Raw genomic sequence first — 18,092 nt, forward strand, 5'->3', positions numbered from 1 at the left:
AATGAGTATTCCCGGAACCACAGGTAGTACAGCTGCTATAAGAGTCCCTTTATCCAGGAGCCAGTGTTTGACTGGAGGGCTCAGACCTACAGTCTGACTGGAGAGCTCAGACCTACAGTCTGACTGGAGAGCTCAGACCTACAGTTTGACTGGAGAGCTCAGACCTACAGTCTGACTGGAGAGCTCAGACCTTCAGTCTGACTAGAGAGCTGAGACCTACAGTCTGACTGGAGAGCTCAGACCTACAGTCAGACTGGAGAGCTCAGACCTACAGTCTGACTAGAGAGCTCAGACCTACAGTCAGACTGGAGAGCTCAGACCTACAGTCTGACTAGAGAGCTCAGACCTACAGTCTGACTGGAGAGCTCAGACCTACAGTCTGACTAGAGTGCTCAGACCTACAATCTGACTGGAGAGCTCAGACCTACAGTCAGACTGGAGGGCTCAGACCTACAAAGTTTTCTGGTTCAGCATTTGAGGGAAATGTTTCTATGGAATACTGGAAAACAATAATGCACATTTCATAGGTTTTAAAAGTTTTTTTTTTGCAACACCTTTCAATATACGCAAATAATCCCCTCTTTTACAGCAATTAAGCTTTTATTTAAGATCCATCTGATCACTCTGCACAGTAGTGATCCATCTGATCACTCTGCACAATAATGATCCATCTGATCACTCTGCACAATAATGATCCATCTGATCACTCTGCACAATAATGATCCATCTGATCACTCTGCACAATAATTATCCATGTGATCACTCTGCACAATAATTCAGTAAGAATGTGTATCAACACCACAACAACTGAAGCAGCAAACATTGAAAACACAAAATGCATGTCATTGCCAATACTTTTGGCAGGTAGTGTAGGTGGTTGCCAGCGAGTGGGAGAGAGGGAGACAGAGAGAGAGAGAGGGAGAGGGAGAGAGGAAGAGAAATACTCTGTGTAGCTCCACCAAGGAAGATGTACTATATGGGACACAAACTCCCTTTTCTTAGACTTGTGTGTTTGTGTGTATCCTTGTGTCTGTGTGTGGGTCTGTGTGTGTCCTTGTGTCTGTGTGTGGGTCTGTGTGTGTGTGAGAGCAGCCAGTCTGGTGTCAGGTCCTGATTAAACACCTTCATGTATGTGGCAGCTGGTTACAGAGGAACAGAGTAACACCAGAGAAATAATCCACACATCTAAAACCTGGAGAAAGTCTCTATGAAGTGAACATGTATACTGTATGAAGGTTAGGGTTAAACCTTTATCCTGTGACCCATCACAACCAGGGGGGTATTCCAGAAAAGCCGGTTTAGTGAAAACCCTCAGTTGGATAACCCTGAAATGAGGTTAACTCTGGGTTTTCCATTCCAGATAGAGAGGTAACGCAAACTTTTGGTCAGTGTCCATGGTAACTTGGTCTGTGAACCTAACCTGCTCGCTAGCAGGTTTTCCATGACAAAGTCTGCATTCCTACCTATCCCCTCCCACTTTCTGAGCCTGATAGCGTTGGCAGACATGGGGTGTCCTTTACTGGTTCAGCCCACGGATCTCAGACAAAATGTAATTCACTTAGATTTACGTTGGGAGAGGATTGTAAGACGGCGATTCGATGTGCTTTAATTCCCTGATGAATACCTAGGTTAACGTTACCGTTTCCCATCACACTCACACAAGCAACATTCTCTACATCGCTAAAGTTACACACTGTGGACGTGCACCCAGAACTGACTAAAAGCTTTTTTGGCACTGAAATAAAGACAAATAATTAAAATTGTATTTGGTCTTCTTCATTGCCTACAAATATAAATCAAACAATGAGAATGTATGCTATTGTTCCTACAATTAACATTATCACCTGTTACTATGCACCCTCCTATAACTGGTGTTCCAGCAAATCCATTTCAAGGTTAATCTTTATTCTTCTCCCCTGTACACCATCTCATGGTCAGGTTTTGGCACTTGCTTTATGAGATGCAGTTTGTACAACTCCTTTACTGGTAACTGGGAATACACAAGATTACATTAAATTCAATAGTTCCTCATGCAGAATTCACTTGCTTAGGCCATACGCTTGTAGCCTCTACGTCACCTTGGTTTTAATCATATTCAACATGATACAACGTAAATATCAATAGGTACCCATTTCAACTTGTAGTAGCAGTTTCCCCCAATAGAATGCTTTTAATCAAAGGATGATGATGATGATTACGTAAGATGACAAAGAGACATTGACTGCTTCTGCAGAAATGGATGCAGAGAGAATTATGTATGGTAGCTGCTGGTAGTTCTCTCTCCGTGTACCTTTATTTACAGACTGGTGTGGAATTGTCAGTTACACTGACATTATGAGAAAAATGAATATGAAAACGAATTGCACATTCTGATCCTGTCGAACAGAGCATGGACACTGTATACAGTGAGATGTGTGAGTGAATTCAGCATGTGGAACTGTGATATTAAATGTCATCTCATGTTTTCCCAGTTACAAGTAAATGACTTGTACAAACTGCACCTCATAAAGTGCCAAAACCTGACCAAGACATGCTGTTGGCCTACTTAGGGTGAAGAATAATGGCTAGTCTTGAAAAAGATATACTGGAAAACCAGTTACAGGATGATGCATGGTCACAGGTGATGTTAATTGTAGGAACAATGGCCTATATGAATACTAATAGTAGAATTTCGAGTTTCTATTTTGACCAAGAGATGGTGTACTTAGGGCAGAATAATAAAGGTTGATCTTGTAAGGCTTTCAACCTGCCCCCACCTCTCATATGGTAAAATATGGAGTTACTGGAGTCTCAACTTGATGGCTCTCACATCTCATTGTGTAACTTACTGTAGCATTGCTAGTCATGTTGATAAGTAAGGGTCAACATTCTGGTGTGATTGTAGTTGTTCTTAAGGAATTGTGAAGCATTGTTCTGTGGATTATTGATCTCCTGAGACGTTCTCCTCAGCTCTAGTTTGTCCTACTCTTTCTTCCTTACTCTTGCTTTCTATCTGTGGTTTACAATAATCCTGGAAGAGTAGGCATAAGAGTTAACCTTCATTGATATCATTTATTTGCAATATGATTAAATGATTATTTTATTTAAACTTACTTTGACCATTCTTGCTCTGATTTAACACAGAATCAAATAACTGTAATTCCATTGGTATTGGCATTTTTTGGTTGTATGTTAATACACTGTTCAGTTTCCCATCTTCCTTCAAACCATAGGGGAATTAGTTTCAGTTGTTTGGTCAATATTGACCCCCTACAATGTTGAAATAGATTTGCTGAAACACCAGTTACAGGACGGTACATGGTCACAGGTGAATCATGTAAATTGTAGGAACAATAGCTGATAAAAATACTAATTGTTGGACTTCCATTTGTAGGCAATGAAGAAGATCAAATATAATTTCAATGATTTGTCTTTATTTCAGAGCCAAAAAGCATTTGGTCGGTTCTGAGCGCACGTCCACGCATGTAACACTAGCGATGTAGGCCCAAGGGCTGAGAATGTTGCTAAAATAAATTACAGATTGTGACGGGAAACGGTAACGTTAACTTAGGTATTCATCAGGGAATTAGAGCACATCAAATCGCAATCTTAAAATCTTCTCCTGGCGTACAACTAAGCAAATTAAATTTGGGTTCGAGATCGGTCGGCTGAACCAGGAAAGAACACACCATGTCTGCCAACGCTATCAGGCTCAGAAAGTGGGAGGGGATAGGTAGAAACGCTTAGTTTGTCATGGAAAACCTGCTAGCGAGCAGGTTAGGTTCACAGAGTAAGTTACCATGGGAACTGACCAAAAGTTTGCGTTACCTCTCTTTCTGAAATGGAAAACACGGAGTTAACCTCCTTCCAGGGTTAAACAACTCAAAGTTTTCCCTAAACCCACTACCTGGAATACCCCCCCCTGGAGATCACTGTTTATCCTGTGATCCATCTCAACCAGAAGATCACTGTTTATCCTGTGATCCATCTCAACCAGAAGATCACTGTTTATCCTGTGATCCATCTCAACCAGAAGATCACTGTTTATCCTGTGATCCATCTCAACCAGAAGATCACTGTTTATCCTGTGATCCATCACAACCAGAAGATCACTGTTTATCCTGTGATCCATCTCAACCAGAAGATCACTGTTTATCCTGTGATCCATCTCAACCAGGAGATCACTGTTTATCCTGTGATCCATCTCAACCAGGAGATCACTGTTTATCCTGTGATCCATCTCAACCAGGAGATCACTGTTTATCCTGTGATCCATCTCAACCAGAAGATCACTGTTTATCCTGTGATCCATCACAACCAGAAGATCACTGTTTATCCTGTGATCCATCTCAACCAGAAGATCACTGTTTATCCTGTGATCCATCTCAACCAGAAGATCACTGTTTATCCTGTGATCCATCTCAACCAGGAGATCACTGTTTATCCTGTGATCCATCTCAACCAGAAGATCACTGTTTATCCTGTGATCCATCTCAACCAGTAGATCACTGTTTATCCTGTGATCCATCTCAACCAGAAGATCACTGTTTATCCTGTGATCCATCACAACCAGAAGATCACTGTTTATCCTGTGATCCATCTCAACCAGAAGATCACTGTTTATCCTGTGATCCATCTCAACCAGAAGATCACTGTTTATCCTGTGATCCATCTCAACCAGAAGATCACTGTTTATCCTGTGATCCATCTCAACCAGCAGGTCACTGTTTATCCTGTGATCCATCACAACCACGAGATCCCTGTTTATCCTGTGATCCATCTCAACCAGCAGATCACTGTTTATCCTGTGATCCATCACAACCAGGAGATCACTGTTTATCCTGTGATCCATCTCAACCAGGAGATCACTGTTTATCCTGTGGTCCTTGCTGCTGAGCCTCTTAGCTGCCCTGCTTCACAGCTTCATTAATGGAGCTGCAGCTTTATGAAAACACACACTCAATTACCTCCTAGATGAGTGTGTTAGCATGGCTGGTGTGCTACTGGGCCAGGTGACATAGACACACACACACCGCACACACACACACCACACACACACACACACACACCACACACGCACACACCCAAATGAGATCCAGTCACACCAGCATCTCCAGCCCCATTATTAATACTGCTGCCTGTATCGCCTCGGCAATATTAATGCTGCCTGCATCTCCGTGGCAATATTAATGACAAAATATAGGCGCCTACATAATTAGGCTATATATTCCAAAAAACGAAAAATGAAAAACAGACATGCGAGATAAAGCTGTTTTCACATATTTCAGACAGTTTGCTTCTTGCTCCTCTCTCCATACCTCCTCCTCTCCTCGTCCCCAGTGAGGAGAGACTGTGCAGCAGCAGATTGATCCTGGACAGATCGATGCATATCTCCACTTCCCCCTTCGATCCTGCGACCATTCTGCAGTTTATATACTGTCCCATAAACCTGACAACTGGCACGTTAATGTGAGCGCTGAGGCAGGGGCGCGTGTGGGGGGGGGGCTGTGAAACCATCCTCTCCTCCGTTAGGGAAGACGAAGGGCGGAGCAGGGCATGGTCGAGTTTACAGTAGAGCATGGTCGAGTTTACAGTAGAGTATGGTCGAGTTTACAGTAGAGCATGGTCGTGTTGAGTACAGTAAAACATGGTCGTGTTTACAGTAGAACATGGTCGTGTTGAGTACAGTACAACATGTTCGTGCTTACAGTAGACCATAGTCGTGTTGAGTACAGTAGAGTATGGTTGTGTTGAGTACAGTAAAGTATGGTCGTGTTAACAGTAGAGCATGGTCGTGTTGAGTACAGTAGAACATGGTCATGTTGAGTACAGTAGAGTATGGTCGTGTTGAGTACAGTAGAGTATGGTCGTGTTAACAGTAGAGCATGGTCGTGTTGAGTACAGTAGAACATGGTCGTGTTGAGTAAAGTAGAGTATGGTCGTGTTGAGTACCGTAGAACATGGTTGTGTTTATAGTAGAACATGGTCGTGTTTACAGTAGAACATGGTTGTGTTGAGCACAGTAGAGTATGGTGGTGTTTACAGTAGAGCATGGTCGTGTTGAGTACAGTAGAGTATGGTGGTGTTTACAGTAGAGTATGGTCGTGTTGAGTACAGTAGAGCATGGTCGTGTTGAGTACAGTAGAACATGGTCGTGTTTACAGTAGAGCATGGTCGTGTTTACAGTAGAGTATGGTCGTGTTGAGTACAGTAGAACATGGTCGTGTTTACAGTAGAGTATGGTCGTGTTGGGTACAGTAGAACATGGTCGTGTTTATAGTAGAACATGGTCGTGTTTACAGTAGAACATGGTTGTGTTGAGCACAGTAGAGTATGGTCTTGTTTACAGTAGAGCATGGTCGTGTTGAGTACAGTAGAGTATGGTCGTGTTGAGTACAGTAGAACATGGTCGTGTTTATAGTAGAACATGATCGTGTTTACAGTAGAACATGGTCGTGTTGAGTACAGTAGAGTATGGTCGTGTTGAGTACAGTAGAGTATGGTCGTGTTGAGTACAGTAGAACATGGTTGTGTTTACAGTAGAACATGGTCGTGTTTACAGTAGAGTATGGTCGTGTTGAGTACAGTAGAACATGGTCGTGTTTATAGTAGAACATGGTCGTGTTTACAGTAGAACATGGTTGTGTTGAGCACAGTAGAGTATGGTCGTGTTTACAGTAGAGCATGGTCGTGTTGAGTACAGTAGAGTATGGTCGTGTTTACAGTAGAGTATGGTCGTGTTGAGTACAGTAGAGCATGGTCGTGTTGAGTACAGTAGAACATGGTCGTGTTGAGTACAGTAGAGCATGGTCGTGTTTACAGAAGAGCATGGTCGTGTTGAGTACAGTAGAGTATGGTCGAGTTTACAGTAGAACATGGTCGTGTTTACAGTAGAGCATGGTCGTGTTGAGTACAGTAGAACATGGTCGTGTTTACAGTAGAACATGGTTGTGTTTACAGTAGAGTATGGTCGTGTTGAGTACAGTAGAACATGGTCGTGTTGAGTACAGTAGAGCATGGTCGTGTTGAGTACAGTAGAGTATGGTCGTGTTTACAGAAGAGCATGGTCGTGTTGAGTACAGTAGAGTATGGTCGTGTTGAGTACAGTAGAACATGGTCGTGTTTATAGTAGAACATGATCGTGTTTACAGTAGAACATGGTCGTGTTGAGTACAGTAGAGTATGGTCGTGTTGAGTACAGTAGAGTATGGTCGTGTTGAGTACAGTAGAACATGGTTGTGTTTACAGTAGAACATGGTCGTGTTTACAGTAGAGTATGGTCATGTTGAGTACAGTAGAACATGGTCGTGTTTATAGTAGAACATGGTTGTGTTTACAGTAGAACATGGTTGTGTTGAGCACAGTAAAGTATGGTCGTGTTTACAGTAGAGCATGGTCGTGTTGAGTACAGAAGGGTATGGTCGTGTTTACAGTAGAGTATGGTCGTGTTGAGTACAGTAGAGCATGGTCGTGTTGAGTACAGTAGAACATGGTCGTGTTGAGTACAGTAGAGCATGGTCGTGTTTACAGAAGAGCATGGTCGTGTTGAGTACAGTAGAGTATGGTCGAGTTTACAGTAGAACATGGTTGTGTTTACAGTAGAGCATGGTCGTGTTGAGTACAGTAGAACATGGTCGTGTTTACAGTAGAACATGGTCGTGTTTACAGTAGAGTATGGTCGTGTTGAGTACAGTAGAGTATGGTTGTGTTGAGTACAGAAGAGTATGGTCGTGTTGAGTACAGTAGAACATGGTCGTGTTGAGTACAGTAGAGTATGGTCGTGTTTACAGTAGAGTATGGTCGTGTTGAGTACAGTAGAGCATGGTCGTGTTGAGTACAGTAGAACATGGTCGTGTTGAGTACAGTAGAGCATGGTCGTGTTTACAGAAGAGCATGGTCGTGTTGAGTACAGTAGAGTATGGTCGAGTTTACAGTAGAACATGGTTGTGTTTACAGTAGAGCATGGTCGTGTTGAGTACAGTAGAACATGGTCGTGTTTACAGTAGAACATGGTTGTGTTTACAGTAGAGCATGGTCGTGTTGAGTACAGTAGAGTATGGTCGTGTTGAGTACAGAAGAGTATGGTCGTGTTGAGTACAGTAGAACATGGTTGTGTTGAGTACAGTAGAGTATGGTTGTGTTGAGTACAGTATAGTATGGTCGTGTTGAGTACAGTAGAGTATGGTCGTGTTGAGTACAGTAGAACATGGTCGTGTTTACAGTAGAGCATGGTCGTGTTTACAGTAGAGCATGGTCGTGTTGAGTACAGTAGAGCATGGTCGTGTTTACAGTAGAGCATGGTCGTGTTGAGTACAGTAGAGTATGGTCGTGTTTACAGTAGAGCATGGTCGTGTTGAGTACAGTAGAACATGGTCGTGTTTACAGTAGAACATGGTCGTGTTTACAGTAGAGTATGCTCGTGTTGAGTACAGTAGAACATGGTCGTGTTGAGTACAGTAGAGCATGGTCGTGTTGAGTACAGAAGAGCATGGTCGTGTTGAGTACAGTAGAGTATGGTCGAGTTTACAGTAGAACATGGTCGTGTTTACAGTAGAGCATGGTCGTGTTGAGTACAGTATAGTATGGTCGTGTTGAGTACAGTAGAACATGGTCGTGTTGAGTACAGTAGAGTATGGTCGTGTTGAGTACAGTAGAGTATGGTCGTGTTGAGTACAGTAGAACATGGTCGTGTTTACAGTAGAGCATGGTCGTGTTTACAGTAGAGCATGGTCGTGTTGAGTACAGTAGAGCATGGTCGTGTTTACAGTAGAGCATGGTCGTGTTTACAGTAGAGCATGGTCGTGTTGAGTACAGTAGAGCATGGTCGTGTTGAGTACAGTAGAGTATGGTCGTGTTTACAGTAGAGCATGGTCGTGTTGAGTACAGTAGAACATGGTCGTGTTTACAGTAGATTAGAGGCAGAGACATAAGCCTACAGACATAAGACAGCAGGTTTCCATCTGCAGGGAACAGCTTTTCTCTTAAATACACTTTTAAGCTCTTCAGCAATAAAAGGACAAATGAACAACCACACCCAGACACACAGCCATGACTCCGGGCCCAGGATGGGATGTGACAGGTTTACAGACAGGGCAGGGGGCAGGGGGCAGGGGGCAGGGGGCAGGGGGCAGGGGGCAGGGGGCAGGGGGCAGGGGGCAGGGGGCAGGAGGCAGGGGGCAGGGGGCAGGGACAGAGATGTGTCTATATGGATCACAGGGTTCCTGATTACACAGGAAGAAGAAAGAGAATCTCTCTCCTCCCCTTCTCAGCCCTGTCTCTCTTTCGCTGCCTTTAGTTCCCCCAGCCACTCCTCCCATCCCCACAGACTCCAGGAATGGTGTTAATTAATTCACACCCTCAGGACTGACATTTGGGAAAACCTTGTTCCTGAAACACCACCTCCCGCTCCCTCCCTCCCTCTCTCTCCCTCTTGCTCTTTCTCCCTACATCTCCGTCTCTCTCTTCTCTTTCTCTCTCTCCCTCTCTCTCTCCATCTCTCTCTCTCTCTATTGCACTCTCTGTGCCTCTAAATCTCTTTCTCCAATCTCTCCCCCCCCTCTCTCCACTCCAGTGTGGACCCAGAAACCCAGGTACCGCCCCCCCCCCCCCACACACACACACACACACACCAGTACCAGGACACTTAACCTGAGTCATAAACACCTACCTGGACACACACCCACGCGTGCAGGTCTAACAACACTGTTATTAACGGAGCCTCCAGCTCCTCATCCCCCAAGACTCTCTTAAAACACACACACACACACGTGTCCAGAGCGCCCCCAGGCAAACTGGAACCGCAATCCCATAATACTCTCCAGAAATGCTCCCCCATGTCAGGCGTGTGCTGATGTGAGGAGGCTGGAGGGCAGGGAGAAGGGTGGAGGAGAGGGACGAGGGTGGAGGAGAGGGCGGGGAGGAGGGTGGAGAGGAGGGGGTAGGGTGGAGGGAATTGAAACAGCAGTATTGATCTCACCTCCTCTCCAGTCAGGTAGTAGGCAGACAGGAGTCCTCCAACGTACCGGATGTTGACCTCAAACAGGGACGCCTCACCATTCTGCAGAGACGAGGAGAGGAGGAGAAAGGAGGAGAGGAGTGAGAGGAGGAATATGTTAGACGTGATGGTTAAACTAAACTTAGACAGAGTGGTGGAGAAAAGCATCAATGACTGTGCATCTTCATGTCTGTGTGTGTCTCTCTGTGTGTGCGTGTTTCTTTGTGTGCGTGTGTGTCCCCTTGTGTGCGCCTGTGTGCCTTTGTGTCTGTGCATGCGTGTGGATGATTATTAATAATGTAAATACAGAGAGGTTCAGCGGCGGAGCTTCTAAAGCTTCTCTGGTGTGTGAAGGAACGTTCTGGATAACGTAAGCTGCTCCTGAAGGGAGACAGCCACACCAGAGAGGAGATAAGCAGAGCAGAGCCAGGTGTGTCTGTGTGTGTGTGTGTGTGTCTGTGTGTGTGTGTGTGTGTGGACATCGATCCAGGCCTCTCATAGAACAGCCCCTCCCTCTGCAGCTGTGGGTGCTGCGAAAGTCCATCTCTGTGATGGTGATCCAGCCCTCTCCTTGCTCTCCTCCCCAGACAGAGGGCCCTCTCCTGGCTGTCCTCCCCAGACAGAGGGCCCTCTGCTGGCTGTCCTCCCCAGACAGAGGGCCCTCTGCTGGCTGTCCTCCCCAGACAGAGGGCTCTCTCCTGGCTGACCTCCCCAGACAGACGGCCCTCTCCTGGCTGTCCTCCCCAGACAGAGGGCCCTCTCCTGGCTGTCCTCCCCAGACAGAGGGCCCTCTCCTGGCTGTCCTCCCCAGACAGAGGGCTCTCTCCTGGCTGTCCTCCCCAGACAGAGGGCCCTCACCTGGCTCTCACACCGAGAGATACAGGGGTATGACAGACAGGCTCACATCACATTGAGGCTGTGATTGGTCTGAGAACCGGACGACTTTAGCAGCTCAGCTGTGATAGGTCAACAGTAGCTCCCTGAGTGATCCGTCGTGGGTGGTCGTCGTTCTAACTCTTTGTAATGTGAGTCAGGATGAGAGTCCTTAGACACGACTAGTATCTGCTGAAGAGATACCGTATGTCACCATAATTACAGACACTTACGCTCAACCGAGGCTGGGATGGAAGCGACACTGAGAGACCCCTTATGAAGGAAATTACTATCTGGAGAGGCGGTGATAAGGAAACTGTAATTGGGAGCTGGAGAGGGCAATTACCTCCAATCTATCTCCTGTAGACTCTGACTATAGACTCCCCCAGCACCTCACACAGCACTTACCAGGTCCTGGAGATCTGAAGATCCACCTTTATGAAACAGGCTAATCGTTGTACTTAGTCATGTGATGTGTTTATTTAGTCTGTCTCTGGTGATGGAGGGACTGACAGACTTATCACATTCCCCAACTCTCCTGTAAATCCCCTCAGGTCTTCAGGAGACACCTCCTTAACACGCCGGGCATGAGCCTGCCTGTTTACCACACCTACAAACCTTTCTAGAAAAATACACATTGCACTTCCTTCAACAAGATTAGATTAAAATCTTTTCATTACACTTCATCAGAGATATTTTCTCAGTGTGCTTATCACAGGGAATAGAGGAGAGAAGTAAAGAAGAGGTGGAAAGGGGACAGGAGTAGAGAGGAGAGGAGTAGAGAGGGAGAGGAGGAAAGGAGATTTATGTCTAAAACCACACATTTCAATTAGTGAAAACAGCAGAAGCGCAGAGTGCATAACAGCTGGCCTTCCAGTATTCAGCAGGAATCAGAGCCCTGCTCTCGAGGAAAATCAATTAAATCTCCACACTGCACTATTGTCAAGGGCAGAACGTTAAACACAAATAAATCTAAAGTCTCTCCCTGCAGGCTTTTCAAACAAATGCATGAAAGCTGTGTGCAAATATAATTGCTTCGCTTCTCAATAGTATTAGGCATGAAAACCGACTCAGGTGTAGGAGAACGTCTGTTGTTTTCCCCTTCTCTGTCTCACAGAGCACCTCATTAGAAGAACCCACCAGTCTCTCTCTCTCTCTCTCTCCCTCCCTCTCTCCCTCTCTCCCTCCCTCCCTCTCCCTCTCCCTCTCCCTCTCCCTCTCCCCCTCCCCCTCCCCCTCCCTCTCCCTCTCCCCCTCCCCCTCCCCCTCCCCCTCCCCCTCCTTCTCTCCCTCTCCCTCTCCCTCTCCCTCTCCCTCTCCCTCTCCCTCTCCCTCTCCCTCTCCCTCTCCCTCTCCCAGGTTGGTCAAGCTCAAGCATTTCAGGAGATCATTGCTTACGGTCTCTATGGACACAAAAGCTTCTTCAATCTACCAAGCCTGAGCATGGTAAACAGGTCACTTAAACAAGAGATACAATTATCTTTATTAAAACTGCTTCTGAATACTTCTTATACTCTGCCTGCAGGGCTATGACAGATTGGAATGCTAACTGCCCTGTTTCCTGTCCTAATTAGTCTGTACCTCCTTTAATTGTTCTCTTGGAGCTACAACAGAGGGAAATGAAATGGAGCACGCTAATGAATACATTCTTAGTTAGCAGAAAAAAGTGTGTTATAGATTGCTGTAGTCGCTTATCTGTGGGGCGTGGCCTGTGGGGCGTGGCCTGTGGGGTTGGGCCTGTGGGGCGTGGCCTGTAGGGCGTGGCCTGTGGGGCGTGGCCTGTGGGGATTGGCCTGTGGGGCGTGGCCTGTGGGGCGTGGCCTGTGGCGCCTGGCCTGTGGGGCGTGGCCTGTGGGGCGTGGCTTGTGGCGCCTGGCCTGTGGGGCGTGGCCTGTGTTATTGACTGTGTAGGACGTGTGCTCTGCTGTTGGGAGTCATTTAGCAGAGCATGGCAGAGATTGCTCTCCGGTGCTGCCCAGCTTTGACTGGGACATCAGCCTGACTGGCATCTCTGTGTGCCAGGCTGCAAACAAGACACTAACACAAGACCACAGTGGAGCCTTCCCACACCATTGCAAAACTAATGGAATTATTCCATTTTGATAAGTAGCTATCATCGTTATTGGACAATCCACACTCTTTCTTGCTACAGCTAGCTCTCTCTGCCTGGCTACAGCTAGCTCTCTCTGCCTGGCTACAGCTAGCTCTCTCTGCCTGGCTACAGCTAGCTCTCTCTGCCTGGCTACAGCTAGCTCTCTCTGCCTGGCTACAGCTAGCTCCGCCTGGCTACAGCTAGCTTTGTCTGCCTGGCTACAGCTAGCTCTCTCTGCCTGGCTACAGCTAGCTCCGCCTGGCTACAGCTAGCTTTGTCTGCCTGGCTACAGCTAGCTCTGCCTGGCTACAGCTAGCTCTGCCTGGCTACAGCTAGCTCTGCCTGGCTACAGCTAGCTCACCCCCAGCCTCTGCCCCGGCCCGAGCCTCGGCCCCAGCACCAGCCTCTGCCAACAGCACATAAAGCAGGGCCTGCTTCTTTAATGTAGAGTAATGATGGTCTTGATTAGTGTCCAAACAGCTTTGGCTGTGCCAAACAGCAGCTCTAATGGAAGCCAGCTCCGGGAGCATGTTAACACCTCCACAGTACAGAGAACCTGCACCCTCTAACACAGGAGCACTACACACAGTAACCCTGGAACATTTCAGTGAAAATAACTCTGTTAATGTCCATTTGACCATAAACTTGAACTTGACGGGGTTTGGTTTACTCAGAGCAGTGCTGGGGGGTGGGCCATGTGTGAGGTAACCTCATTTAGACACATTTGTATATTCACAAGAGAGGTAAACAGAAGCCATTAAACTTTTACACAACTGCCGTTGAGGGCGGCTCCTCTGATAAAGTTAATGGAGGTCAGAGTAAGGAGCCATCATCAGGACTGTTCCAGAAGAGACACATCAGAGCTGGTGTGGTAAACATCAGACGAGGGTGGCCGTCTCAACACCCTCACATGAAACAACAACAACACTAATCACAAAGACCACCTGCGTGGGAGAGGGGAGGGAGGGACTTACTGATTAAAACCAAACACGCACATCACCATAGTTCTAAAAGATCTAGTTTCTCGTCTGGATTGACGTCATCGTTTTTACGTCTAGATCTAAGCCACCACAGTTGCGTCTCACTTTCAAATGACCAGAGAGGGCGAACGACAGCGATCAGGGAGAACACAGACTCCAATCCGCTAATCTACTGCCAAATCTAATCTGACAGCTGCTAGGCAGAGATGAAGGGACTTTCCTCCCAGATCCCTCTGTTCCAATCCTCTGTCACCTCCAGGATGGTCATCTGCACAATCTGACATCTCTCTCCAGAGCTCTGCTGTCTGAATTTTGAACAGTCTTGGAGAGACCTCACACAGTCTTGAAGAGACCTCACACAGTCTTGGAGAGACCTCTGGCAGCAGACCTCTGGTAGGAGAGACCTCTAGTAAGATATACCTCTAGTAAGAGAGACCTCTAGTAGGAGAGACCTCTGGTAGGTGTAGCAGAGCCAACAGACAAACCACGTACCCTCACACCTTTCCCCTACCCCCGACAAGGAGAAAGGGGGTTTCCCCCCTTGTCCTTATCTCCAGAGCAGGACCTTCAAAGCTTCTGGCCCAGCATGGGGTCAGAAGGTAGACCAAAATGGCCTTACAGTATGCAGACAAAGGAGTTTAAGGAAAGACTAACTTTTCTGGATTTACAAACATATTCTCAGAGACTACATGGCTTATGGACACTATTTCAATGACAGTAGTTGATGTGTTATAATGTATGCTTTCCCTTTTATGCTGTGTTGATATAATTTGATGTTTTAATGTAACTTCCTTTCCTGTTATGATAAATCAGTTAATCTTGATATCAAAATGATTTTAATCTACAAACTAAACCATTTATTAATGTTGTATTGTTATATTTTGAAGTATTAGAAATACATGGACATTTGAAATAGCTGAACTCTGAAAAGTTATCAACTACTTCACACCCATACGTCAATCTCAGGATGGACGCCCAGGAGGGATTAACTGACCAATCAAAGAGTTCACCTCCAAAAGGATACCCCCCCTTTCGCAAGGATTATAAAACCCTGACGCACAACCAAACCTTGCTTTTTCGCAAGGATTCACCGGATATGTTCGCGACACATCTGACCTACCCTTCTCAATCAGCAACTCACTGGACCACCAGGAACTTTAACGAAAGATTCCTTTGCTCTAACCGTTTGACAACGACGAACGGAACTTTGATTCTTCTTCTTCAAACTGACAACAGTAACTGCGATATTGCTACATTTCTTACTTGTGAACATTGGCATATTGTGATTTAATTTGTTACGTTTGATTTTTAGTTTGCAAATAATTCAACCTAACTTTTGTTAGGATTAGTTAACATAGACTCCCTCCATTGTTCTCCTGAAGCCTATCTCTCTCTCTTCCCCTCCCCACGCGCTCTCAACCCACCATCTAGCCACCCGCCCGCTCTCATCATAGTTTAGGACCTACTGTATACTGTTTAACTCAACTCACTCTCAACTAGCCTATAACTTCTTTGGTATTTGTTCATCATAATTACATTTTCTTAAATAAATCATTGTTTATAATACTCGCGTTATCCCTCACGTTATCTGATCTGCTCTACTTTCATGGAATTCGCTACTTAAGATTAGACTGATTATTACGAGTGCTATTATTCAATATTATTCAATAAGGTTTCCTCTGTCCCTTAAATAAATCAGAGGTGGTGCCCCCAAGAACTGTATACTTTATTATAAATTAAGTATTGCTAATCTTAACCGTGCAAACCACGCTACATAGGAGAGACCTCTAGTAGGAGACTTCTAGTTGGAGAGACCTCCAGTAGGAGAGACCTCTAGTGTAATGTCTAGAACACACACTCCTCTCTGATCTCTCTCTTCCAGAACACACACTCCTCTTTGATCTCTCTCTTCCAGAACACACACGCCTCTCTGATCTCTCTCTCCCAGAACACACACTCCTCTCTGATCTCTCTCTCCCAGAACACACTCCTCTCTGATTTCTCTCTTCCAGAACACACACTCCTCTTTGATCTCTCTCTTCCAGAACACACTCCTCTCTGATCTCTCTCTCCCAGAACACACCCGCCTCTCTGATCTCTCTCTCCCAGAACACACACGCCTCTCTGATCTCTCTCTCCCAGAACACACTCCTCTTTGATCTCTCTCTTCCAGAACACACACTCCTCTTTGATCTCTCTCTTCCAGAACACACACTCCTCTCTGATCTCTCTCTTCCAGAACACACACTCCTCTTTGATCTCTCTCTTCCAGAACACACACTCCTCTTTGATCTCTCTCTTCCAGAACACACACGCCTCTCTGATCTCTCTCTCCCAGAACACACTCCTCTCTGATCTCTCTCTTCCAGAACACACACTCCTCTTTGATCTCCCTCTTCCAGAACACACACTCCTCTCTGATCTTTCTCTTCCAGAACACACTCCTCTCTGATCTCTCTCTCCCAGAACACACACTCCTCTCTCCAGAGACTCCAGGCAGCTCCCCTCCTCTTCCCTCATTTATCTCTCTGCTGCAGTTTATCCTTTTTCTGGGATTCAGCCCTGGGGGGTTCAGCGTGTGTTAGCATGTTTTAGCATATGTGAGCATGTGCTAGCATATGTGAGCATGTGTTAGCGTGTGTTAGCGTGTGTTAGCATATGTGAGCATGTGCTAGCATATGTGAGCATGTGTTAGCGTGTGTTAGTATGTGTTAGCATATGTGAGCATGTGTTAGCGTGTGTTAGCATTTGTGAGCATGTGTTAGCTTGTGTTAGCATGTGGGGGGCTCTGCCCATCTCAAGGGTTAGATAGAGCAGTTCTCCAAGGTTTGCCCTCTCAAGGTCCTAACAAGGTCCACTCTTCCAGGACTCTAGCAGCCGAGCATCAATCACGCTTCGTGGGCTGGGTTGGGATTTCCACTCTCCACCTAACAACCATTCCAAAGGTACTATTGTACTGTAGGCTTTTCATATGGTTTCTCTGTACCATATTGCCACCTTGAAACAGTTGCAATTTTTTTTACTGTAGGTAAACAGATTTTTTTCATCAGCTGTTACCAACTTGGTAAATCAGCAGTGAAAGAAGTCAACACTGTAAAACTGAATAACAAAGGTGGCAATAACATCATTAATATTGTCATTAATATTGTCATTCATATTATCAGTAATATTGTCATTAACTTTTTCCCTCCCAATCATGACCCCATCTAGACCTCTTGACCTCTCCTCTCTCGTAGCAAAGGGGATCGGCCTGCTTTCACCCCTTCTCTCTCCTCTCCCCTCATCCTCCCCTCATCCTCCCCTCATCCTCCCCTCCCCTAATCCTTTACATCTCTCCTCTCCATCCCCTTTCCTCTCCTCCCCTCCCCTCTCCTCTCTATCTCCTCTCCCCTCCTCCCCTCCCCTCCCCCTCACCCCCCAGGCAGGCATAACATGCCCCAGCAGAGCTGAACAGAGATCCTCTCCACACGACCCGCAAGGCACCACTGAAGTCTCCCTTCAGACGTCTTAACACAGCTACATCTCTAGATGTGCTAATTACCCAGACGCTGCTGCTCACTGCGTCTCTGGTGTGTGTGTTAATGGCAGAGCAGAAGCAGGGGGCGGAAGACGTCTCACAGCACAAACACAGAGCCCTGGAACAGAGCTGCTCAAAGCCAGCTCACACACTCAGCCCAGGTTTCATTTAGAGTTTACAAAGGGACTGCAGGTTACAGCTACGCTGTGATCACTGAGAGAGAGAGAGGGAGAGAAGGAGAGAGAGGGAGAGAGAGGGAGAGAGAGAGAGAGAGAGGGAGAGGGAGAGCGAGAGAGAGAGAGAGAGAGAGAGAGAGAGAGAGAGGGGAGAGGGAGGGGGAGAGAGAGAGATCTCTCATCTGTACCTGGTAAGACCTCAGGAAAGGGGAGGAGAAGAGAAGAGAGGAGAGGTAAATGAGCAGAGATCCATCACCTGGGAATGAAACCAAACCTGGAAGACTGGTGGGGTAGTGATGGGTGGGTGGGGTAGTGATGGGGTGGTGGCAGAGTAATGGAGAGGGTGGGGTAGTGATAGTGGTGTTGCTACACCTGCCACACGAGTGACAGCTCATTCTAACAGCATCACCACAGATGGAGGTTCATAAGCTCATTCTAACAGCATCACCACAGATGGAGGTTCATAAGCTCATCCTAACAG

At 46.3% G+C, this 18,092-nt stretch overlaps 1 protein-coding gene across 2 annotated transcripts in view; it reads right to left on the reverse strand.

The window, feature by feature from the left end:
- LOC124483144 (mannosyl-oligosaccharide 1,2-alpha-mannosidase IA) overlaps window positions 1-18,092 on the reverse strand; it is a 98,497-nt gene that overhangs the window by 26,070 nt on the left and 54,335 nt on the right. For both annotated transcript variants that reach the window (XM_047043441.1, XM_047043447.1), the window contains exon 4: window positions 9,956-10,036. In XM_047043441.1, coding sequence (XP_046899397.1) covers window positions 9,956-10,036 — 81 coding nt within the window. The remainder of the gene's footprint in view (window positions 1-9,955; window positions 10,037-18,092) is intronic.

The sequence above is a fragment of the Hypomesus transpacificus genome, chromosome 2, assembly GCF_021917145.1.
Source record: "Hypomesus transpacificus isolate Combined female chromosome 2, fHypTra1, whole genome shotgun sequence".
In the NCBI taxonomy this organism is placed as follows: domain Eukaryota; kingdom Metazoa; phylum Chordata; class Actinopteri; order Osmeriformes; family Osmeridae; genus Hypomesus; species Hypomesus transpacificus.